The sequence below is a fragment of the Lates calcarifer genome, linkage group LG19 (genome assembly GCF_001640805.2).
Source record: "Lates calcarifer isolate ASB-BC8 linkage group LG19, TLL_Latcal_v3, whole genome shotgun sequence".
Taxonomy (NCBI): Eukaryota; Metazoa; Chordata; class Actinopteri; family Centropomidae; genus Lates; species Lates calcarifer.
The window spans coordinates 18,089,747-18,116,373 of record NC_066851.1 but is presented as its reverse complement, the minus strand read 5'-3'; the positions used below and the strand labels follow the sequence as shown (position 1 = coordinate 18,116,373).

The window sequence follows — 26,627 nt, the reverse complement described above, 5'->3', positions numbered from 1 at the left end:
ACATAAAATCTTACTGATTATACTGTATATGTAGAGCATGTAGTGTGAATCCAACTACACCAGGCTGATCTGTCCTCCAAATCTGTGTTTCAACCCTTATTACAAAAGTATCACAGTGGTTCACACTCCTCGATCAGTTAATAAACCGATGAGTCGACTGCCAGAAAATTAAGTATCGACTATTTTGATGATCAATTTATTCATTCATTCATTCATTATCAATCCAAGCTGACATTGGGCAAGAGGCGGGCTACACCCTCTACGATCACCAGTCCATCACAGGGCCAACACATACAGACAAACAACCCATCACACTCACATTCACACCTGGGAGGAAGCTGTACTCTGAGAGAACCCACGCAGGTACAGGGAGAACATACAAACTCCACACAGAAAAGCCCCAGGCTCAAACCAGGGTTCAAACCCAGAACCTTTTTGCTGTGAGGCACCACCGTGCCGCCATGGTCAATTCAACTGAGTTGAGAATAAAAATGCCAAAAATTCACTAGTTTCAAGTTTTTTTTGTCTCATGCAAATGCAAAGTGAATGTGTTTTGGATTTGGAATGCTGTTTGGACATTTGAAATTTTGAAATTTGAAGACTTTGGCTCTGGGAAACCATGACAGGCATTTTTGATTATTTTTTTTTAATATTTTATAGGCATAACAGCTAATCAACTAATTGAGAGAATTGTCATTAGTGTGTGATATAGAGATATCCTGACTCCTAGTACAAGCCTAGCTCTAAAAATACTGGATCCTTCATTTCCAAAATGATCTTTTTGTTAGACCCTCCCTGCCTGTTAAACAGCTGTGTCTTTAAAACTCCATACACAGGTATTGTAACGCAGGCCTTGTGCCATAATGAAAACATCATTGGGGTTATTTTCTCAAGACTTGACAAAGTGCCTCCAGAACCACAGAAGACATTATACAGCTGTTTTCGCAGCCTGAGTAGAACACCACTTGACTAGTAAACTGACCTTTATGTGCAAAAGTGGTGGAGTTTCACTTTCGGCTTGTGTTGTTGATTGAGCTAATATCTCTCGAGTCACCTTCTGCAGGTACCGCACTCTACAGAGCGGTCAGAGTTTAATCTTACGTCTAACCTCGCAGGCTCCTGGCGCCGTGGATTAAAAGGAAAATCTTGGGAGATTCCCTGAACTACACACACACAAACACAAACACATAGATTACGCCCAGAAGAGGCAAGAATTCAAAGCACCAGGGTGAAAAACAGTCTAAGAACAAATCAACAGAGCAACTGAGGGGCCATCAGCCCATTTGAGTAGGTCATGTGCCTGAGTCATCCTATAAGAACAGATTTAGCTGCTGCTGGTTTGCAACACCTCCACTCCACATGCGCTCCCTCATCTGTAGATAAGGAAGAAATAAAGGTGAGATGGACAGGAAAATAGATAAACTGAGAGACAGATAAAATAGGCAAGAAGAGCACAGAAGGGAGGAAAGTGTGACAAAAGTGATAAAGAGCAAGGGAGCATGAGATGAGGACAGAGAGACGCAAAGACAGCGAGGAAGAGAGAGGGAGAGGAGGAAGGGGAGCAATAGAGAAATCAGCAGGGAGAGCTAGGCAAAAGGGAGACAAAGACAGGCAGAGAGAGAGAGAAAGTGGTGGAGAGAGTAAAGAGGACAATGGGAGAACAGAAGTTAAATGGGCAGAGGGAGAGAGAGGGAGAGAGCAGTCAGTACGTGCTCCAATTCATTTGGAGTTTCATTAGAGGAAGCGAGACAGAAAGAGGGAGACGGGGAGCAGAACAAAAGCAATCAAGGGATTTTCAGGAGAAGAGATGTGTGGCCAAAATCAATAAGTACTCCTTCACTCCCTCACTCTGCCCAGCACTCAGCACCCAGCAGACACACTCTCAGTGCCCAGGCGGAGCATACGCATACGCACACACACACATACACACACACACAGCATGAGCCTCGCTCCATCTTCTGCCACATAAAAGCAACAAAATATAGACTGAGATTATTAATAAAAGAAAAACAAGTTTAAAGGGAATAAGAAACAAGGTGAGAACTTGTAGGAAGGTAAGCGAGGAGGTAAAATGTGTGTGAACATCGACTGTGGTGTGTGTGTTACTATATGACGCATGTGTTAACATGACTAGAACATGTGTTTTGTGGGTACCTCATCCCTACGTGGTGTGCCATGTACATATGTTTTACATTTACTTTACATTTTACTTTTACTGATGTTCCAGTAGTTATAGTATTCAGCCAGGCAGCTCATAATGAGCTCAAGACCGGTAGTGCTGGTAGTGTTTCCCCTACATTAGCATAAAAATGTATAACAATAGCTATACTGAATCAAATTTTAATTACACAAGGAGTGTATTAGTTTTGACAAAACTTGCTTTTACTGTGAGGGAGAGAAAAAGGCATGTGTCATATACAAGACTCACTGCAAAACAAGAATTCATCTAAACCAAGATGTGAATATTTTTCTGCACTTTTTTCACAGCAGGTGGGTTGAAAGGATAAAAGAAGGAAAATGAACTTCAAGAAAAATGAATGACAACAATGCGTAAATTATGCAGGAGAAGAATTACAAGAAGTGCCTTAGAAGAATAACGGCATGATGTGCGTTTGAAGGTAACAACCCTCCTGACTGGATTTTTGAGACAAATCTGACACAAATCTAAACCATACATTGGCTGATAATATTTTATAATATAAAGAATAATGAACAAACACATAACATAACCAGTCTTGATGCAGATTCTTTACATTTGTTTTTACAAAACTGCAACCAAGAAAGATAATAAGCTGGACCTTTTCCAGAGAAAAAGTCAACTTGTTAAGAGTTCTCCGTTGGACAAACTGTAACAATGACTCTGTTTCTAAATTACCTCAAACCTAGTTCAGCATTTTTTGTTACTTACAAGCCAGCGTACACACAGATTCTAATATATCTGTGTTAAGCTTATATCAGCCCATTTATCTGTCTAGTCCTAGAAGAGAAGCTGTTTGTGTTAATTTTTAAAAACAATTTCCACAAAGGCTCCCAAGCAAACCGCATGGACACATATGCAATTGCGGGGCAAAGACTTTCATACATCACTGACAGTCACTGAGGGTTTCCCCCAGGAAACTGGTTAGCAGACAGTGTGTAAGTGCTGCCCACTTTTTTCTCACACATCAGCACCTGATTAAGACTGATTAGGCTCTTTGTTTCTACTTGTCCCTGCCTGTAAAAACAAAGGTTTTTTTTCCTTCTCCGTCACTGAAACACGCTGCTCTGATTAATTAACACATGTATAATGTGACCTAGGGCTGCAACTAATCAACTATTATTTTTCTTATTGATTAATCTGCCGATTATCACAGTTAATGGAGTTTAGTCTAGTTTTTTAATTGTTTAGTCTTTCATTCAGCCTATGAAATATCAACAAGTAGCATTCAAACCTCGACAGTCCAAGGTGACTGATTTGTCCATTAGTTCAGTAGTCAAGATATTTCATAAACTATCGTATCTCAAAGAAAAGCAGCAAATTCTGCTAAGATTTGACATTTTTGCTTGAAAGCGGCTGAAACAATAAATCTATTATTACACAGTTGCAGGTTAATTTTCTTTCCATCAACTAAACAATAGATGAATAGTTGCAGCTCTAATGTGGTAAATGAGTCACTCATCTGCTGAGCTAATTACAGACATCTCATCTCGATATTTATGTAACTACAAGACTACATTTTGTTTTCTGGGGGTATTTCATGTCTTTATTGGACGGCTGATAGTAAAGATTTGACATTCAGATGCTAATTTGTGATGTTGCCCTTGGCGCTGTAACCACCACACTAGATTACAGATCAAACAATTGGCTCACTCATTAAAAATGTGGCCTTTGCCGTTTGATGTAGCACCTCTGCTCGTTATACCTGAAGCTTAACAAGCCTAATATTAGATTTCATAAAAATGTAATAAGGTGCTTTTTTTTTTTTTTTTTTACAGGCAATGCAACGAGCCCACACTACATCGCACTGCAGGTGACCTGGTCATCAGTTCAATAGTTCAAACAAGCCCCGAAAATATACATGAGCCTCTGAATGACCATATGAGTGAGGTGCTCTTGCATAAAATGAGACAAATTGAAGCTGGAGAGATGAAGGGATATTAGTCTAACTTCCAGAAAAGACCTTATTAGAGAGCAAGGAGATGAAAGATACATGAAAGGAGATATGATTCAGTATACCAGCTGCTCTCGAGGAAATTCATTTTTAGCCCTCAAAAAAAATAACAAAGCACATGTTCTGTTGGAGACAGTCTACATATATGACATCTATTGCATGTATACTGATTCTGGAAGGGAGACCTCTCTGTTGCTCACCCTGAGGTTTCTTCCTTTTTAACATTTAAAAGGATTTTTTTGTGGATTTTTTATTTATCCAAATTGAAAGTTGAAGGATAGAGGTAAGTATTGAACAAACTGTAAAGCCTTTTGAGGTAAAAATGTGATTTGCAATTTTGGGATGTTTAAAAAACTGACTTTATCTCAGAGGGAGAGAGTCAGATGCCTCAAAATGTGCTTGAATATACTCTGCATCTGTTTGCACACACACAGACACACACACACAAGCAGGATTATGTAGTGGTCCATCAGTGGTCTGGCCTCTTCCAACCGGCCCCTGGCTGTGCGTCCTTGAGTAGCAAGTCAACTCCCCAACCTCAGTCCCTCTCCTCTCCTCCTCCGAGCCAATCTCCTGGCAGTGCACCCACACCATACTCTCTACAAATTGCCTCTCCATCTCACCTGTCCCAGCCAATTATCAATTATTGATGAATGGGTCGCCTTACTGGGCTGAGAGACAGCGAGGGGAGGGAAAGCAGTGGAAAGAGCATGCCTGAGGGCGAAGAGGAGGAGGTGAGTGAGAAGAGCACAGTGGACGGTTATTACCGTAACAAACTGACTACACCTCTATGATACAGTGGCTGTTGAGATGGTGGTAGAGGGACTGCAGACAGAAGCAGACAGCTACAGATGTGTAGCTTAAAAATCCTTGGTCAGAAGGAAAATAACTGCTTTTACTAATAATTCCCACTAAAGAGGGGAGATCAATCAATATAAAATCAATATTGTGATGTGGTTTCGGTTACGGCAACATTATGACACAATATAAATATTGTCTTAACCTTGTCTTTAAGGCTGCATTACAGTGAAGTGATACAATTTTATGAGCTCATCGTCCATTACTCGCACTATTTTCTCCTCTAAATTACCCACACCTATTAAAAAATAAGCATCTGAAATTACCCACAGTCATACCCAAAACCACCACCACATAATCAATATTGATATACCGGTTTCGTTAATACTGCCTGACTCCAACTCTTGTATTAAATAAGGTAGACTAGACTACATGTTTGCCCAGTCAAGGACAAGTGTGAAAAAGTATTTCAATTTTAATGTCATTCCACCTCACTAGAGCATCCTGAACAGTTTTTCTTCATTCTCAGCGCATTCCAGACAAGAGTAAGAACAAGACCAGCACAGTCAGGAGAAAACAACAACAGTGCAACAGGACAATGTAGTGCTGTGGTGCTGATCATTTATTTTGTCTATCCTAATGTGACTACAACGGGACCTCAAGTCTGGTCTGCATTCACAGAGGAGAGAGAGCTTCCCAGTGTGTCGTTCAGTTATAAAACTGGTAATTCCTAATGTGGGGTAAGGGCTTTTGTTATGTGTACATCTAACCTGGTTTCTAACGGGCTTTTACAATAGTGTGTGTGACCTAGGGCATTACATAACATCAGTTTGGCAGACACTTTTGTCCAGAGCAACTTACTATAAGTGCAATCAAACCATGTAGAAGCAAGAGCTAGATTTTATTAAAAATTGGGAATATGTGCCCTCTATAAAAATATCTAAAAGCATGTTCCCTGCGACAGTGTGAGTGCTTAGGCACGTCATATCACTGATAAATTTCACACATGTCAGTGTTGAAAAATGTGTTAGGAAGTAGAGGAGTCTAAACAAGAGTTTTAGAGTAGTCAGGTTGCTGCAGTGCGCGTGAACATGATGTCAGATTTACTGATTTCTCCCAGTAATCTTGTTTCTTAAGTGCACATAAACGTAGTCAAAACCATAAGACAGATAGCTAGTCATTAAAAGCAACAGCAGTTTAGTTTACAAGCTGAAAACTGCCGGAACGGCCTAATTGCTGAGCACTCTGTACAGTATGCAGCACACCAGGGTATTTTTTAACATAATTTTCTCATGGTTTGCAAACAACAAATGCAGCACACAAAGGTATTTTTTCGGCATAATTTTCCCCTTTCCTCCCTGACAAACTGAACACCTGATTCAATTCTTATAGACTGAAAACTAACAAGATGTTAGCTGCTTAACGTTTATTAACTACAACATGAAATCTACATGTGCTCCATGTGTAACAGGGACAGCAACTCAAAACAGGAGGTGACGTGAAGCGTCACGAGGTGAGGATGCTGCTGTCACATTATAGCTGATAAGGCCACGGCTCATAAAGCTCTGCAGCCAGGGATGCAAATGAGAAATTTGTTCTCTCGCTGTTAAGACCTAGTCCCATTATTAGATATCATGACTGCTGTCAAATAGAGAGCGGATGTGTAACTCGAACTCACAAGTAACATAGGTTCATGATCCACTTTGAGGACCGAGCAAAAAGAAACCAGTGGCTGTAATACACTGCACATAGGCCCACAACCAACTTGACTTCAGCTGAACTGGTTCTACTTCTGTGCATCAGTTCACTGACAACATTGTTGTCTATTGTTTATGGGAACTAGGAGCCACATCTCAAAAATAGAAAAATGTTTGAGTCATGGCAAATTCAAACATCTGAAGGGAGGGGCCAGGGAGGTAAAATGCCAAGTCCGCCACAGAAGCTGACCACTCAGGAGGCTGCTTTCGCTCACAGGGGAGGGGCTAACAGTGGAGTTGGAGGCCCCATTGAGGGAGTGCTCAGAATCTCAGCAAGAAAAATATTTGATCAATGACTCACAGCAGACACACATAAAGACACAGCCTCATACACGCACACACACACACGACTGCCATTCTCCACTGATCCATAACAAAACTGAATTAAATGTGCCCCTCCAGCAATTCCCGTGACAGGGCCCAGAGCTAAGAACTCAAGTCCATCATGCATATAGGAACACATCTACACACATACGCAGAGAAAGGCACAAAGAGGCTGCAGCTACAGAAATGCAGACAGGATATAGCCCACACCCATGCGGTGTGCAGCCATTCCTGCCATGCATTTTTTACATATTGCAAATGTCTGGAAGCCCCTCACCAAACTGCAGCTTTGCAGATCGCAGCCAAAACTAAGAAACCTGCATAGGAACAGCCAACACAAACATTACTCCAGGTTTCAGAAACAATGCCTTGCTACATCTATCAGTGTGCCAATACTATCATGATGCTGCTGGGGTTTTTGTATCTGCATTTGTTTAACCACAAATGCAACAAAAAGCAGATCTGGTTAAGCAACCTTGGTTAAAGGTGATACATTCATGTTTACTAACACTTAATGTGTTTTCTTTAAAAATTTCAGTTGATGATTGGGTCTTTAAAAAGTCCTAATGCTTCATTCTTTTAGCAGACAAACCAAGGGAGGTTGTAATCTGCAGAATAACCCAAAAACCTGTAATAAAAAATTTTTAGTCGTGCAGATAAAACAGCATATGTGTGCACGAACACAAAAGCTGCTTAGACTTTCTTAAGGGACACACACACACACTCACACAGGGAAACTGATGCTGTGTGGTCCAACAGAACAAACAATCCCCTTCTGCCACGGATACACCCCCCCAGGCAACCTCTGTGGACTTTGTGGTTAAGAGTCAAACACACACTCAAACACACACACACACACACACACAGATTCAAACAGGACACTTGGTAGCTCTCTCTCTCTCTCTCTCACACACACACACACACTTTCACACCCCAAGAGCCAACATGTAGCGGGCCACACCCAGTCAAAGTCCAGTGGCTGGTTTGCTAGCCTGAACTACAAGATGACAGTGTTTCTGCTCTGGTATGATAACTCTGCTGCTACGACCAGTGGAGAGTGTTTCATCAGAATGAGCTGAAACTAACCAATTCTTTATTTGATTGATCCGTCATTAAGCTTGTACGTATGGTTAATGTCAAGTGTCAGGGAGTGAGTCTACTCCTGACAACAGGTGCACAGGTAGGAAGTCATGATTAACCACGCTTTTTAAAAGTGCCCTTTAAGCCCACATGACCATAAACTGTGTCTGCCGGTACTGTTGACATCACTCATGCTGCACCACATCTCAGACAGAGAAAGAGACATGGAGGTCATCTCAGACCAGATGCGGAAAAGACGCAGTCCACGCCATTGTGTCACTGTGAACTCGAATTAAAAGGCCTTATTTCTTTTTGCACCTGTGGTCTTTTAACACTCCCCATGTAAGGAAGTAAAACAGAAATCAACATGTTCAGTGGCTCATGTGTCCCGTTAAAGCCTCAAATGAAGTGTTTGCGTTTGACGATATTTGCAACTTTTTAAAACCAGCAATGTTACAATCACACCCAGTATACACAGTGACTGACCAGGTGTGCAGAAAGGAAGTAATACAGAGTTTAACTGCTCTCTGTAGCTCTCTTTTTTCATTTTCTACACAGCTACTTATGCCACTTTTTGTGTGTAGAACTGCAAGTGCAGTGCCATAAATGCCTTTCAGGAGAGACCATTTGAAAGTGAGCACCATAAATCCCATTTGTACCATTCATTGCATCTTGCCCTTCTGTGTGACGACACTTATTTTCAAACTACCTCAAAATGTGGCCAATCAGAACAGGAATAAAACACTTCTGCCTTTGGACGTGGTCACAAGACACTTTGTTCAAACTACTTCCTCTTCAAGATACCCTCAACTTTATTCTCACAACACCAAGCAATTCAATTTTAAAGTGAAATTCACCATCTTAGCCTCTAAACTGCCAAAAAATATCCACCTATACAATCCTTCAGTCTTGAACTGACTCATGTTTTTCCTTAAAGCGAGTGGAAAAATCTGCCAGTGATCTGAAAACATTCTATGCCCACCACACGTAAGAGGTCATCCAACACATTTAAATACACCCATTATTCATTATTTTTAGTTCGACGTGCACACAAGAGAGTCTGTGAAGAGTGGAAATCATGAAGCGTTATGAAAGACTCAGGACGGGATTCACTCTAGGGTTGTTATCTTTTCTCTTCTCTTCTTTTTTGGTTTTCAAAATGATAAAAAAAGAAAAAAAAATTAAAAGTGTCTGGTAAGAATGACTAACTTAATAACTAATCAGCCACCATGTCTGTGGTAGGTGGTGGTATTTTCCCACTAAGAAAATCCAACAGTTAAACCACAATGAATCAATTTATGTTAAAATACATTCATTTCAGAAGCTGTATTAACTTCTAATGCATGTCTGGCTGGCAGATGATGCTTACAACCATCCACGTGAACAAATTTCAGCTGAGAGGAATTGAGAGGTCAGTGTCAAAACAGACACTTTTTAAACTGTCAAAGAGACAATTTCTTCATGTTCAAGAGAAAATGAATATCCTACAGTGGGAATAAAACAAAACGTCCCTCCCTGCCTCTTTGCTCTTTGAATTCAGACACCCGGAGCAGTACCCTGAAGGCATCATTTCCAACTGACCACCAGGGAGGCAACCCCGGCAGTCGAGAATGGCCCTGATCTTTAAGTGACACACTTGCTTACCTGCAAGTCAGTCCTCTTCCCCTTTTTTGTTTAACTACTAACCGTTTTAAACTGACCATCTCAGTCTCTCTTGGCCTCTGTATTTCCCCTCTCTTTCTTTCTAATGACCATTTTTTAAACCATTGTTTCACTGTCTTTCTCCCTGAAAAACATCCTGGTACCCGGAACACTGAAAGGCCACACAATGCTGCTCGAGCCCATTCAAAGTCTGCCAGCTGTTCCAGATACTGCAGGGCTCGCTCCAAGCTCTTGAGAACAGCATCAGATTCAGATACATGCTATACACCCACGCTTTTAACGGGAAAAGCGCACACGCATGGGCACACACACATGCACACACAGAGACACATAGGTGTCGTCATATTGATACATCCACCAGATCGAATGCTGTCTGAAATCAGATCTATCAGAGGAGGGGCTGCAGTCTGGGCCGTTTCTCTCAGCTTGGTAGGAGCACACCAACTCAATTTTGTATCACCCTTTGATAAAAATCTGGTGTGCAAACAAGCCTTACAATCAAGCCTCATAACAAATAGAGTTGTATTTTCCAGTTCAGGGGGATCTTCTTCGATTGGATGTGAAGGCACTACAACTTTGCAGTGGAAAGTAACTGCAGAGGATTGCCAAAAAGTAGTGTTTTAAATCCTGGCTGTCATGTTTTTTCGTGCCTGATGTTTGCTGGATGGGTTATGGTCGGTCACTCACTTGCATGTTTGTCTGCCAGGGCGATGAGTGTGCTGGAGATGTCCCTACGCCGGTAAAAACACACCACTTTGGCCTCCACGTTCCCATTGGCTGTCTGCAAACCAGAGACAATCGGCGTTACCACGGCAACAAGTGGTGCCGCACACAGAGCACCCACACATGCACGCACACACAGACACACAGACACACACACAAAAAGCCAATAGATGAGGCTAGTTTTTTAACTTTGGCTGAAAACGCAGTGTGAGACTACAGCAGTTCTCCAAAATCACAATAAGTGTTGCAGTTATCAGGACAGGAAAGGCATGTTGGGGGTTGCCTGTGCAGTCCTAAGATTCATTTGCCTCTCTGTAATATTACATTGGTATGTTGATGCAACACTGTTTTTAAATTAGGAGCTGCATGACAACGTTTTTTTTTTTATCGAGTCCTACCTGGAAAAGGAAAATGACCACTCTGTAAAATATCTTCAAGTCTGAAAACAGTAAGCCTCATTTAGAGATTGATTTGTAGCTTTTTAACTCCACACACATAAAAGAAAAGGGCATAACAGAGTATAAATTACAATATTGATAAACTCTGATTCTTTAAAGTGTTACATATCATTGACAATCACATTTGTACCCTATTATAGGCCAAAGATATTGGATTAGGAACTCTCTCATGAATCCTCCCAGTGAGGTATAATGTGAAAGGAAGATGAATGGAGAGATGATGGAGAATAAGCAAACAGAGTGAACACATCATATTTCTTTCTTCGCAATCTGCAGACACTTATTTCAGGCGTGCTACTTTGCCAATCATCAAATAATTAAAATCCAATTTCCCACAGTTCTATATTTGAAAAAAGGCTGCAGAACAGAAAAAAAGATAACTTGCTCGTTTTTTATTGTTTTAGAGAGAAAACTATGAACACTTTTCTTAACAAATGAAGCATGTTTTTAATGAAATGTGGTGGACTCCCACAGTGACCTGTGCTCCCAATTTCTGTTTAGATTTTTGCTCTTTTGTTGCAGCTAATCTGGACGTGTAAAATTAAGATTCTTCTAGCATTTCTTTGTGTGTGGAACCACAATAAACCTTACTTGCTCTACAGGCAAAGTGAAGTAGAACATAGCAGAGGATAATAAGAGTGAGAGGGGTAAACAGATTTAACAGTCAGCCCTATGAGATGAGTATGGATATAGGAAATATACAATCATAAGGAAGTATCAAGGTACAATCTAGACACATGGCAACAAAGCAGCAAAATGAAAAACTTAAATAAACTTTACATCTTCTCAAACAACACCAGGGTTTCTCCTGTGTTCACAAAGTTATATTTAAGACCTTTTTAATACTACATTGAATGCAACTTACCCATTTTATAGTCACGCTGGCCTAAGCCCAAGCAATTAAAACTAAGAGCAATGGTGAGGCCAAGAATTAGCACTTACAGTTAGCTCACATTTTTGCCAGTGTGTCTCAGCATAGTGGAACAATAACTCCTAATAATATCATTAATTAATCATTACACATGACCTGGACAGTCAGCAGAAAATGGATGGATGGACCATTTAAATATCATGTGATTTTTACATGAGGTCAGAGAGCTGGAATATAGTACAGGAGATTTTCCAGTTTTCAGTTTTTGCTAAAAATCACATATATTAACATTTTTACCACAAACATTACTGTCTATGGCAGGCATGTAAATTAATTTTTAAGACTTCTTAATGCCTTCAAATACCTTTTTTGAGGAAGCTGAAATCTATGCCTTTTAAGATTTTCCACAGGCTATAGATACGCTGACTACATCGGCTGATTCTGATGAGATTTTAAGTAACACAAGGCGATCTGACAAAGCAAAGTAGGATTAAGGTTATAATTCCTTTAAGCATTTCCATTATAAATTCATAAATATTTATATGTTCGTGCAAGTTAAAACCGTAAACCTAACTCAGTCCACAGCCCAACTGAAACAGCACAACAGAGGACGATAAGAGAGAAGAATGACTGAAATTCTATTTCTATGAACAATTTCCTGATCTATTTTAAGTAAGTTAAGGTCACATGTTTTGCATTTTTCTTTCAATCGATTAAAAGATTATTTTGATAACCAAATAATCCTAATATTTTCTAGTCCTGCTTTCTCAAGTGTGAGTATTTTAAGCTCTTCTTTGTCTAACATAATAATAAACTTGAAATGTTGGTTGGACAAAATAAATAATTTGTGACCATCATCTTGCTCTCTTAAAGAATTGTTAACTTTTACATAAAATCATTTGTGCACATTTCAGTTTTAAACAATAAATGAAAGACACTGATTTCTAAGTCACACAATTCAGACTACTTGGCATTACATACACAGGCTATTGAGCACTGTCAACTCAGCCAAACTGTTAATTTTCTGTGTTTCTCCAAACTTTTGAGCAGCTGGTGGTTGTCATGATTTTCTCCCACACTGTTCTATACTTTCTAGACATGCATCTCAAACCTTATGTTAGAGAAATCCAAAGATCCCTGAGGAGCAGGGAGACTGACAGTGACAGGCAGAATAGAGGGCTCACTCTGAGCTCTGTGCCAATCATGTTAAACAGCCTCCATATTATCCAGCACAGGACTGGGACAGGAGACAGACAGCGGGCACCTGTAACCAGTCTGCAGAGACAGGACTCTTTTTCTGCTTATTTGACTGAACAATGTACAAGATGGCAGGCTAGGATTTACCCAACACCTTCCACAATAACTTTATCATCATATTTGTGACATGATAATACAATACTGTTTTAAGTGCTTTCAGAGCAATATATTTAAAATGGTGTATTTCATTTTTATTAATTCTTATTTTCCCGTATATAAACTCATCAGAAAAGAAAATATTTAATAAAAACCAAGGTTTTTCTTTTTCAGTGAGACCAACTGTCTAAAACCAAATGATGTCCCATTTACTGTCATATAGGCTGAATTAAATCTTCAAATCGTAACATTTCAGAAGCTGGAACACAGAAGTTTTGGTATTATTGCTTAAAAAATTACAAAGAATTAATTGATTTTACTAATTAGTTGCAGCTGCAAAATAGTTGCAAGCCATGTTTATGTTGATTAATTGTTTCTGTTTTTCTTGGTCACACCTTCAAATGTCCGTTTTGTCCAACTAACAGTACAAAAGCCAAATATATTCAGTTTACGATGATCTAAAACAGAAGGAAACAACAAATCCCCATTATAATTTGAAACAGCCCAAACTGATGTGTTCAAGATATTTAGTTTACTATCACATATGACAAAGATTTGAGACATTTCAAAAGCTGAAACCAGCAACTCTTTGGCATTTTTGCTCAAAAACAACTAAAATGATTAGTGATTATCAAAATAGCTGCCTATTAATTGCCTTTAATTGACAAATAATTTAATCAACTTTTTTAGACCTGTGCTGGACGAAATTCAGAATGTTTCTAAACACAAAGCGGAATTTTAAATTTCAACCAGAAATTTTCCATTTATATAAACATATTTTTAAAGAAAATTGATATTTTCTTCAATTGAAATAACTTAAATCCACTAATCCCCTTTACATCAACAGAGAGGGTTTTTTATTGAACGACCCATGGTGTACAAAGCATAAAGAAGGCTCCAATTGTCACAGATACCAACCCAAAAATGTGAGAAAACAGATTTGACAAATAAGAATATTCTACAGAAAGGATGCAATTATTCTACACCACAAGATAATTTAGATTTCTGCTTTATAGATGTAATCAGATTTATATGAATATCAAGAATAAAACTGACTTCATCTGTTCAATCTGACAAATCACACTGAAGAAGGGTGAGTTTGTAGCTTTGGGACAGAGACATGAAATCCAATGTGCAGTGGTCAGATCTGTGCTGCATGCAAGGGCACACACTCGACCTCACACTCACCTTGTTCAACTCCTCTATCCTCCTGATCAGCAAAGGGTTACTGGACGAGTTCTCGAAATAAACATAATCTGCAGAGGAACAGCAAGGAGGAGGAGGAGGAGGAGGAGGAGGAGGAGAAAGAGAGAGTGGAGAGGGGAAAAATGAAAATAAATGTCAGTCAGCATCACAAGGTCATCCAAATATTCAGGGTGATTTCCAGTTGGACCACTCTGTGACAGCTTAATTAGTCAACAGGAAAAGTGCAACAGAGACATCCACAAAATGTTGAATTAATTCGATTAGGCTAATTTCATACACAGGAGATCCAGTTGTAGTTGGGAGGTCTGACCAACACACACACACACACGCCAGATCTGGCTCTTCAAACTCTCCATTCGGTCTACAGTGTTGTACTTCCTCGGCCCTCACGCTTTCTTTGTCTTGTTCCAACCCCCACCCCCCGCGTGTGTGTGTTGTTGTTTGCATACACGGTGTGTTTGTATTTGTGTGGGTGGGAGAAACTGCACAAGATGTACCACGCATGTGTGACTTTACTATGCATATGTGTGTGTGTGTGTGTGTGTGTGTGTGTGTGGTTCCTGGCGCCGCTCCAGGCCCATTGGAGGTTTAGCTCTCACCAGGATATCCCCACAGGGCCCAGTCTTGGTAGGGTGCCTGGTCTTAGCCCTGCATGTGTCTTGGCTGAGTGCTGTCAGATTATACCCCACACTTGGTAGGCTGCCTGGAGCCACAGCTATCCTCCCTTCACCCTGAACCCTCCCTCCTCCCATCCCCCCACACTCCCCCAGGCCCCCATCTTCTTGACCAACTAAGCCTCTTGTTTTTATTTCCTCCACCTCCTGTGTCCAACACTAACTGGTTTAGGCATGCACCCATCATGTTAGCACACCCAGGATCTGCACTGACATCCAAATCTATCTTGCATTTCTATCACTGCCAGAGTTAAAGGAAAGATCCACCTACAAACTCTTTGTTAAACATTGTTTCAGCATCTATCTGTCATGTATCTTGTATTTTTGGCTGAGTATCTTTTGGGCACAGACAGCTCCAGAATATAAACACTGATACATCTGGGAATAATAAAATAACATCAAAACAAGTAGAGAATTCACAAACTTGGTAGGAAATTAATAGAACTATTGTGACAGCTTTTTTGATAGCTTGTCAAACAAAGTGTTTCTGATTTTCTTATCATTGATGGAGTATCTTTGAGTTTGTGGACATGGCTACAGCACTCAAGTCTGGTATCAGTTTCAATAAGGGTTGCAACTAACAATTATTTTCATTGTCTAAGAAGCTGCAGATTATTTTTTTGGTTAATCAACTGATTGTCTTGATTGATTGGTTGGAGCTTCTATGCACTTGGTCTTGACTGTCGCTAAATTGCTTGGACTCGTCTCTTGACTTGACTCAAGTGTTCTTGACTACTTCTTGACTTCGGCCCTGTTGTAAAAATAAAGCACCATGTGGGCTTTTTTTTTTTTTTTTTTACAATTTCTTAACATTTTAGACTAAACAATTAATCCAAGAAAAGGTCATCACATGACATTATCATTAATTACAATATATTCTTATAGCTGAATTACTTTCACATCCAAACAATAGCAAGTAAAAGTTATGTCTGTTGACATCTACATTCTGCACATAAGTTTGAGAGTCAAACAACAAGCAATCTGGTATCTCAGAGACAGAGGAGGGAGATATACTAACCTCTCCGCCCACACTGATCTGAAACACATCATAATGCGAAGCAGCTACGAGATTTGGTGATGAGTAAAGGGGCACACCTTTGACTTCTACTGAAAAACAGCTTCACACCCCCTCTCTAGAGCTTTCCAAATGATACTGTACATGTAAAAAATCTCTCATTTAGGACTTCTGCAGTGTTTAACAAGATAAATTTAAGACTTTTTAGGACCATTTTAATACTATATGTGATGACATTTAATGCTCGTTTCATGGTGAAACCAGTGGGAAAAGTGAAGCCTACAATTGTTTATTAAGTGCAGTGCCTGTCTACAATGGGCAAGAAAAACTATTCAAGGCCTTTGCGAGTCAAAGTCAAGACTTTTAAAACCTTCTAAGGCCCTTTTTCAAGACCTGCAGATGCCCTGCTGTTTGAAGCAGCTAAGGCTGACAGTAGGTAGGCACAGTAAGAAGTAAATTCAATGAACTAATTCCTGAATACTTTGTATGCACTGAATGATCATGCGTATGAAGACGTAAGAACTTAACACTTCCTCTTGTGGGTTAACCAAAGCAGCAGCGGCAGCAGCAGTTCAGAAAGCATGTAGAGTGTAATTTCTATGACAGCTTCTTCTGGCAACCACAGAAACACATTCACAACTCAACATCGCTATGAGATGGGGAGAGATCATCACGTCGTGCCTGTCTACTGTTCACCCCGTAACAGCTTGTTACTAGACTCCACTGCCACTGTGACATCTTCGTCCTGCTGCTGAATATCAAATAGGCCAACTTGAAATTGAGCGGCGCTGAGACAGAAAATGAAGACAAGACATCTGACTTGCTCATTTTCTGACGTGTAGGGGAGGCAGCAGCCTGGAGGTCAGAGGTTAAAGAGACAGGCTTGTGACTAGTTGTGAAAAGTGTGGACGAGGAGTGAGTGAGACGGACTCCTTTTCTTGAGCAAGGTTGACTCATCCTCAAGCAACAAACTGGTTTAGAGCTAAATAATTAGCTGATTAATTGATAAGTCAATCACCAAATAATTAATCTGCAATTTTCTTTTTCTTGTTTTATCTTAAAACAAACACACAGGTTGTAATTTGGCAGTTTAATAAGCAGAAATGATCAAACAAATCAGCAACTATTTCAATAAATATTTACTTGTTTGTCAGTTTTCAAGCAAAAATGTGACATTTTTGATGCTTCTAGCTTTACAAATATGAGATTTTGCTGCTTTTCTTGATCAAAAATGCTAGAAAATTGAGTATCTTTGGGTTTTGGACAGTTACAGAAGAAGCAATATGAAAATGTCACATGATATACATTTTAAATTATTCTCATATGTTTTACAAATCAAACAATTGATCAAGTAATGAATAAATTAAACTGATAATGAAAGAAATCATTTAGCAGACCTAAAAGTAACTCTTGCTGGCTCAGAGTAAAAGATATTGCACAGGTTACCTCTGAATTAAGTCTGAAAGATGTCTGAAAATAGCAAAAACCAACTATGACAATTTTCCAAAGTTCAAAGAGATGTTGGTAACGCTTATTTTACAAGTTCATAGGTTCCCATTTATTTCAAAATAATCACGTAGGAGGTTTCCTGGAAAGAACCATGTAGTGTGATACCTATTATAGGTAAAACAGAGTGGTACATTGTTTGAGATGATTCCAATTATTCCTAACTGCTTAACGGCAAAACCTTAAGACTTTTAATCAGAAGGACAGCTTAAGTTGCACATGTAAGACATGAAATATGTCTACAAACATAAAATGCAGAATAAATGAAGAATACATTTTCAATTAATAAAAGAACAAGCAAAATAAATATTCACTGGGATTAAAATTTAGCATTTTTTTATGGTAATTAATCTCAATGATAAACTCAACACGATTAATTAAACTACATTTTTTTTTTTTAAATTCAGAACTTTGTCTCCTTTTCCTGTAATTTGCGTCAAATTATCTGGTTCTTTCCAGGAAAGTTTCAAGAAATTAATAGGAAACAGCAGGCTTATAAGGTAAAGCCAAGCTGTCTTCAAACTTAAGTAATTATTCAGCCTATAATATGTGTGAAAAATGCCTGTGACAAGTTCCCAGAGCTCATGCTGATGTCTTTGTTGCTCGTTTTGTCTGACAAAATCCAAAATCCAAATTAATTCAATATACATTGATATGCACACAAAGAAAAGTAAATCCTTATATTTGAGAAGCTGGAACCAGCACAATACTTACTTGATAAATGACTTCAATGGTTGATCGATTATAAAAATAGTTTGGGCTTTAATTCAACATCAACAGCACTGCATGTACAGTACCTGGGATACTGGGATGCTCTATTTAAACTTGCCTGCTCAAAGAGAAAACATTCCCTGGAGACGTAAAGGTAAATAAAACTGTCAACGTTCAGAAGAGTCCCTGATCAAAAAGCTCCAAAAACAGGGACGGGTCTCATGACAAACCACGGAGAGACATGCTGACGTTTAACTGCGGCCTTCAACGTTTGCCAGCTCTGAGGGACCCATTTATCGAGTGCCAAAACGCGTCATGACCATTTCAAACTGAAGCAGAACCACATGTCGAACATTCAAGTTTTGGTGTGGTATTGGGTGTGAATTGCCATCACGCATTAAGACACTTTTTTTGGTGGGGGGAGTTTCATGATGGCACATGTCTCCCAGTACATTTAAGAGCCACTGTGAAGGTGGGATATTGGGCACAGATCTCCGTCTTCCTTTTTCCTGGCTCGGGAACTTAAGTTACCAAGAATGGAATCACTTTAAAGTTCAACCCATGTCCCCTCCAGCAAGAAAAAGCGGGAAGAAAACGGTTAAGTGACAGCGAGGAGTGGGAGGTTTGAGTGTTGGAGTTTCCACCATGTGAGGAGCTGAAGCCTGGTAGAGAGCGAGCTGGAGAGGAACTCAAAATGAGAGCAACAGAGAGAGAAGAGAGAGGGCCTGTAGGCACTGAACAGCGTCACTCAGTTTCTCCATTTCCCATCAGCCCTCCCGCCGCCTCAACCCGCGTATAACCCCCCCCAACCCCTCATGCTCTCCATCCCCCGCTCCCAGCGCCGGCCAATCGGCTGTCTCCGGCGCCTATGATGTCACAGTGCAGTCGAATTTAGTGCAAGCCAATCGAGGCATGTTACTGAGCCCCAAAAGAGAGAGTCTGCTGGGCTGATTCAAACCAGGCCAGAGAGAGAGGGAGAGAGAGAGACAGACAGTCGGAGAGACGCAATGATGAGAGAGGGGAAAACATGAGATAACTGATGGAGTCTGGGTATGGACAGAAAGAGAGACTGGAGGCTATCAGATAAGTGCACAGCCCAATAGAGATGGGAGCGTGCAAACACTTCAAATAAGGGTAAAAATGAAACGAAAGAATAAGAAAGGTATATTAATTAACACTGAAGTGGAGGACTGATTGGAAAATCATACCAACCAGAAAATTAGTCTGCAACTTTTTGCAATTTTTTCAAAAGAAAGTCCAGAACATTTGCTTTTAATATGAGATAATTTGCTGCTTGTCTTTGTCATACATGAATGTAAACTGACTATTTTCAGGCTTCTAAAAACTAGTAATTTGAATACACCATTTTGGGGACTTTTCACAATTTTCTGACATTTTTCAGACAAAATTATAAAGGGAAACAATCTGTGATTGCAGCCCTGCTGCCATGGTACATACTCATACCCTAATTATGGATTCCTATCTTAACTACTTAGCTTATCAGTAAAACTGACCTGATTCATACATTAATTAGTTTGTTGTGATGTTATCTGTGTTGACTTCCCAATTTAGGGTAATCTGAGATGTCATCAGTTCATAAAATGTTTAAAAATGATCAACATTACAGAGTGCGCTTTCAAAAACCAAACTAGCATTTTGCCAGAGTATTTATATTCAGCACAGAAAACAGTACATGACACCTGTGCCTACCAGTACCCGATGTACAAACAACAGCAGAGGCTGTTAAGACAAACATCTTTGTATGGCCCAGCATGAAAACTCTGTCTCTGGCAAAACTTGAAAGTCGTTTAAAGATTCATTTAAAGTCTGGTCTGAATGATTCACTGCCTGACAGACTGTGGTTTAACATGTTTAATATGTTGTCATAGCTGATACTGATATTTCCATTTTTCTACTGCATCTCAATGCAGTGGCTTCTAACCTTGTGGTCAGCCATCCCCTAACGAGTCACGGGATACAAAAATGCTTATTTTTTTCTTACTCCTCTCAAAGTTCAGCTTTTTTGTGAAATGTTGACGAGTTCTCTTCATGACTCTAAAAAATGGTTTGAGAAAGGAGCATCACTTTCATAGCTCATATACATATATAACCTGTGATAACGGGTTTGGAGCAGGTACAACAAACCAAAATGCTTGGGAAAATGTGCATTAGTGTACTATACTGTATCTTACATAGTGTATTAGATTTGTTTTATGATTAATCAATCAGTCAATCAAAGGAAAATAGACTGGCAACTACCTTGATAAGTGATTAATCACTTTAGTCATTGTTTTTACTGCTGATTTCTGTTTGTAGCTTCTCCTCTGTGAGGATTTGCTGCTCCTCTCTGTTTTACATCTTTGTAAACTGAACATTTTTGGGCTTTAAACTGTTGCTAGAACAAAAAGACATTTCAAGACGTCATCTTGGGCTCTGGGGAAGATGTGATGGATTTTTCACTGTTTTCTGACATTTTATTGACAAAATAACTAACTGAGAAAATGACTAGAAGAGCTAGAACTTGATAAAGAAAATCGTTTTCAGTTGCAGCCATGCAGTATATCCTCAAGAAGCAGCTCTGCTACAGCATCTGTCAACATTTGTTGATCACCTGATAGAGAATCAACAGTTTCTGCTGCTGGCTTCATTAAAGCAGTTTTACCCACCTTTGCTGCCAAACCACACAGTGCTAGAGACATGTAGCATCCCTAACAGAATCAAACTAAGAATGTAAGTACTAAGAATGGGTATGGTTTGAAATGGTTCCCTACAGCTGCCACTATAATACCTGACTTTGTTACTAGTACAAAAATAGTTTTAGGTTGCCTCATTTTGTTGATATAAGCATTTTTTGTTACCAAAAAAACCTCACCAAATAAAGCCAAACCTTCCAAATGCATCAGCGTTTACAGTCATCTTGATACAAAAAAAGAACTTTGCCTAAATAAAATACTGTATTACACTACAAAATTAAGATTCATATCAGAATTTTCAGTGGCAATTTTATACATGTGACATTTTTTTTAATACACAGACAATAATTTGAGATTCAAAAACTATCAAAGCTTGTTATGCAGCTTTAGTGAGTACAGAGGTGGTGTCTATAAACAGTGTACTGTATATGACAGTAATGAAGAGGGCTGGGCTAGAGAGAAGAGGGGAGGGAGACAGAGAGGCAGGAAATGGAGAACGTGAACATCCGCCTACGCTTGTCCACGCGCACAAGACCTTGACAGCCCACACCCCATCCAATGCTTACTCACACACTCACACACTCTCACATGAGAGGTGTGTCTGTCATCATGAGCAGCAAGGAGGAGATTATGGCTCAGATGGATGTTCCTATGGTAATGGCAGGTGATTTCAACTTACATTCACTGATCAAACGCAGAAACAGCTGCTCACATCTGTTCAGGGTAAGACTGAAGCATTTCTCTATCTAACCTTCCAATTCCACTTGTCATTCCTGCACAAAGAAAGTGAACATCTACTGCGGCACCAGAATGTAAAACATAAAAAACGCCTTTTTCATAAATGTCAGTTTGCTCTGTTTAACGTTCTGTTTAATGACGTTTAAGCAGCGAGGGATTTGTGCTAATAAAAAGTAGCAGCAACTTAATTCCCATCACACATCTGTCTTGCAACTTGCGCTGCAGCAACCACTGCTGCCTGTTCTTGTTTAAATGTGATTAATCAGCAAACGTGTGTTGTTTTTACACAAAACTCCTCTCTAAAAGTGACTATTTTAGAGCAATTTAGACCAATTCCAAATAACTGTGGTCCTACACAAGATGCCACAAGGCAGCTAGCTCATAGCAAATTCCATTTTATTGTGATGGATGTATGTGCACTGTGCAGTTTGGTGATGATAGGGACACTTTGTTGAATTAATCTAATAGCTGTCATGTACCCGTTCAACTGGCTGTCCTGTATTTGGCAGCGTGGCAGCGAAACAAGCCTCAGATCTTCACTCTGCGAGTACACCCACCAGACCTGCGAGAGAGGCGACTGCCAGCGTGGGCAATTAACACCAGCCACCAGCCAAACAAAGTGTGGGCACTGTCAAAGTTTGTAAGTTAGTCAGTTTGTAGATTAGTAAACACTGCAACACCTTTAAGCCGGTTCTGAATCATAACTGGCAGCGTGGAGAAAATCCTCGCCAGGAACCGGCCAAAAGAAATGTGGGCACTGACACCAAAGTTTGTCTCTTTTCGAGTTAGTAAACACTACAATACATTTAGCACATTCTACACAAGAGCTTTCACACCAAAACAGCCTCAGTACAAGTTTTCATTTAAAGGACAGGTGCACAAATTTTCAAGTCAAACTTAAAAAGTGCTTGCTGTAATCATTCCTCCTGCCTTTACGGACTATTGAGAGATCCTTTCCTTATGTGCTTTCAGTGTAAATGATGGGGAACACAAGTACATTAGCAAATCCATCTGAAGCTTATAACAAGCTATAACAGTCTCTTTAAAGTAGATCTTCCAAGTTATAGTCTTTCTTAGAAAATTCCCTCCACCGTCCTCCATTGCAGCTTCACTGGGGAAATAAAAGCCATTGGTACAGCTGAGGTGCCAATGCAGAGGGCTCTAGCAAAAAAAAAAAAAAAAAAAAAAAAAAAAAAAAAACACACACACACACACACACACACACACACACACACACACACACACACACACACACACACACACACAGGGTCGTCCAGCAAAAAGCAACGCAACACAATGTCATCCAACAAAGCGCTGCATTTACTAACCAAATACATGCAAGGTAAGTTATGGTCACCATGTTCCTCCTGATCATCGATACAAAGCATGTACAATAAAAACAACTGCCACCATAAAAACTTTACAGTACAGTTTGTAAAATTCTGTCTCACCATACTACAAAACTCTATGCAGTGTTTTGGCATCTGAGAAGCCATCTGAGAATTCACAGATCTGTTGCTCAAACTGGACCTCCTGGATCATATTTCACATCTCACAGGTACCTGAAGCAACACGCCCCCACCAGCTCAGCCCCCTGCGTTGTTTTAACACGGGCTGACTTCGAGTCTCAATGCCTGCTGAAGCCTGATCATAGCTTTGGATAAACTTAAAAATACATATCTGCACGAACAACAACTGCAAATTGGAAGTGAATTGGGGAGAGATTGTTTAATGGCCAGTCTGAACAGGAGGAATAATTACAGCGAGCAAAACCTGTTTCAATGCTCATATGGAGATCAGACTATTCAACTATTGTGAGATCTTTAATCTTAAAACTATTTCCTTTCACATTGTCTCAGGAGAGAGTCATTTTGACCGGGCAATAAATCTGCAGCAAATCTTGGTCGTACTGTACAGGTTTAGTCTTTTAAACTTCTGCTGCCTGTTCACAGAAACTCTCAGCTAGTTCCTCTTCCCTTCCCACCACTAAGATCTTAAGACTTATGGTTTAGTCCATACTTAGTCACCAATACTTTCCTGTGAATGGGATAAAGTAGGAGGAAGAAGCGCTGCAGGCACCGGAAGAGTGGCTTGTGGCCTGCACGGTAAAAACAAAGACATCAAGGCCTACAAAGCCAGCTTTTGTCCAGGGTTCATTCACAAGGGAAGTCATTGCTTTTCCAAGATGATCCTGCATTGTCTTGCAAAGTAGCAGCCATCTTTCCAAGGGTTCTGCTTTGTTCTGATGGTGGGCTGAATTGGTCTCGAGAGAAGATTCAGTCAATTATGAGGCTTATTTTTGGCCTAACTTGTGCTTGTTTTTGATCTAAATTATTAGTGTGACTGTGGAAAGACAAATTAATAGTAGGTTTATTCAGTAATTTTATTTTCATGCTTTGTTTTTTCTCAGATTAGTTTAGGTTATTACACAATGAGGCCTGTTTGTAATGTTTCAATTTTGCCTTCCAAGGGCAAACAATAACTTGGATGATGATCGTGATCAAAAAGAACTATGTTAATGTCTTTAATTAATTATTTTGATTAATTAGGTTTCATTTCACACTGCAGGGTGTTGCAGTATTGTGGTCAGCATGCACCATCTTAAAGCTCCAAGGCAGGAAAATAGAATAAATCACTCATTGTTACTGTTCTGCAAGCAAGTAAGTTTTCTACAGACAAGACAAACAAGCTAAGCTGGTTGGTATCTCAGTATAAGAGGCTGACAGAGTAAAGGGACATAACAAATTCAGCAACATTTGGCTGGTGAAGCGTTAACTTCCTGCCCTGCTCTGAACATAATCCTGTTCTCACTAAGGTAGGCCTTGTTTTATTTGACTAAATAAGAGGGCTGTGACGTTCACTACAGGCTATTTTTGATGCAGGTACAGAGCCAAGGAGAGTCACAGCATTCCTACTTCACTAGACAATTGTCAGTCATCGCATGTAAATATATCTTTGAAACATAATCAATCACTCTCACATTCCCTCCCTCTCACTTTTACATACATACGCTTGGGTACAGTTCAACAGGAGCTGAAGGCTACCGACTGAGATCATAAAAAAGGAACGTGAATGAAAGAAATCAGGCTGATAAAAAACAGACTGACCAGCGCACATGAAAAAATAAACTAGCTGCTGAATGGCTACACCTGTCATACACAGTATGCCTGTCAGGGGACACTTAATATAGCCTTTCTGACACTTTTTGGCGGTGAACATTTTAGCAGTATCCCAACAAAACCTCATGTTGAGTGAAAATTCTGCAGCATCTATGTTTTAGCGTTGGGAACCTGAGACTTTCCCAGTTCTTCTTTATTTCTAATATTCACTAATCCAGGGAAACCAACCCCCCACACCTCCACCCCCAAAATTAGCCCCTACATCATTTAATCTCAGTTATAGCTGCAGTAACTTAAATGTACTATTTTTACACTGTACCTACAGGATGTGAATCAGAACAACATAGGCAGAAAATGAGTGGGAGGGGAAAACAGGAATCTTAATTAGGTTTTAACTGGAGTTGCTTACACAAATCTTGGTTAAAGATGTGGAAGGATACATGCATTGCTTAAATTTTTTTATTCCAATGCTCCCCTTCTCAGCTCATTGAGGTAAGAAGTAACCTTTAACTTTTTCATCCCTGGACTTTCTCTGCAAAAGCATCCACTCTTTTCTGCTTCCCTGCAAGTCTTAGGGGTTTCTGAAGGTTTATAAGTGAAATACTAATAATGTTACTTATTATTATGAAAGAGTAGCCCGGGCAATAGTTGAATGGCACGCAAAACTTTTTAGGATATGTTCGCATTAGTTACCTTAAATTCACAGAAACACAATGCACGTTACTTTAGATGCATCTTTACATTGAAGTAGTTGTTTTTGTTTATGCTAAGTTACGAAAAATACACAAAAGAAACGAGGGGAAACCGGGAACAGTTCGGTAAGCGAACCACTACTCTTCATCACCATCCTCCTCTTCACACAGTCACCATCATCATCTGTGAAGCACAAGGCTGTTTAGCTTTAGGGAAATAAAAGAAGGGAAGGAAAAGACGGACCACGCTCTGTAAATACATAAAAGACCCGCGGCGAACCATGGCGAGTCCGCCATAAAACAAAATACGGGAAGCTCCTAAAATGTTGTCCCCCCGCACCACCTTACCTCCAACCCGGTACATGTTCGCTGCCATGACTGCCCCCGGTCCCTGGCTTCCTCTCCAGGTAGAGGGGTGGCTCTCTTCTCTCGCTCGCTGCCGGAGCTGTGTTAGCACTGCCGCCGCTGTGTGTTGGAAAATGGTGGATTGATCAATACGAAACAGACTAGCCGAGAGACCTTAAAGAGACAGTACACTTTATGGCTTCACCCTGAAATTTGGCGGCAGTATTTAAAAACTGAAGTCGTTAATTCAGCTAATTTAACCAAATTAGCAGAATTAAATTAATGGTTAACGGTAATAACCGTTAACTGATAACTAGCGTTTTCAAAATCTAACGACGCTATTGTTTGCTGCTACTGGCACGTCAGAAGTCAACCGTTATGCCATTAACTTTCTCAGTTAACATTACCTAGTTAGTTAACTAGTTGTTTTTTCTCGTGTAATAGCTGGTTCAAATGACAAATGAAGAAAAATAGGGCCCCCATAGAAGGTAAATCCAACTATGTTAAAAGTAACTAAGTATAATTTTCAGGTACTTGCACTTTACTTGAGTATCTCCATTTAATACTACCTTATACTACAGCATTACCACAATTCAGAGGCAAATATTGCATTTGTTACTTAATTACATTTAAGCTGCAGTTTGATCTTGAACATATAATCAACTTTTCAAGTACAATGCATTATTATAGATTTAAAGGTCCTGGATACCCACACAAGTGTTGTCAGTTATTTGGCTGATTTATTATTATT

General features: G+C 39.8%; 1 protein-coding gene across 2 annotated transcripts in view; it reads right to left on the bottom strand.

Annotated features, from left to right (window-relative positions):
• The window catches only part of mta1 (metastasis associated 1), a 44,001-nt gene extending 17,954 nt beyond the window's left edge, over positions 1 to 26,047 (bottom strand). For both annotated transcript variants that reach the window (XM_018663427.2, XM_018663426.2), the window contains exons 1-3: positions 25,880 to 26,047; positions 14,366 to 14,433; positions 10,460 to 10,553 (exon numbers count right to left, since the gene is read on the bottom strand). In XM_018663427.2, coding sequence (XP_018518943.2) covers positions 10,460 to 10,553; positions 14,366 to 14,433; positions 25,880 to 25,907 — 190 coding nt within the window. In that variant the 5' untranslated portion in view covers positions 25,908 to 26,047. The remainder of the gene's footprint in view (positions 1 to 10,459; positions 10,554 to 14,365; positions 14,434 to 25,879) is intronic.
• Positions 26,048 to 26,627: the final 580 nt, after the last annotated feature.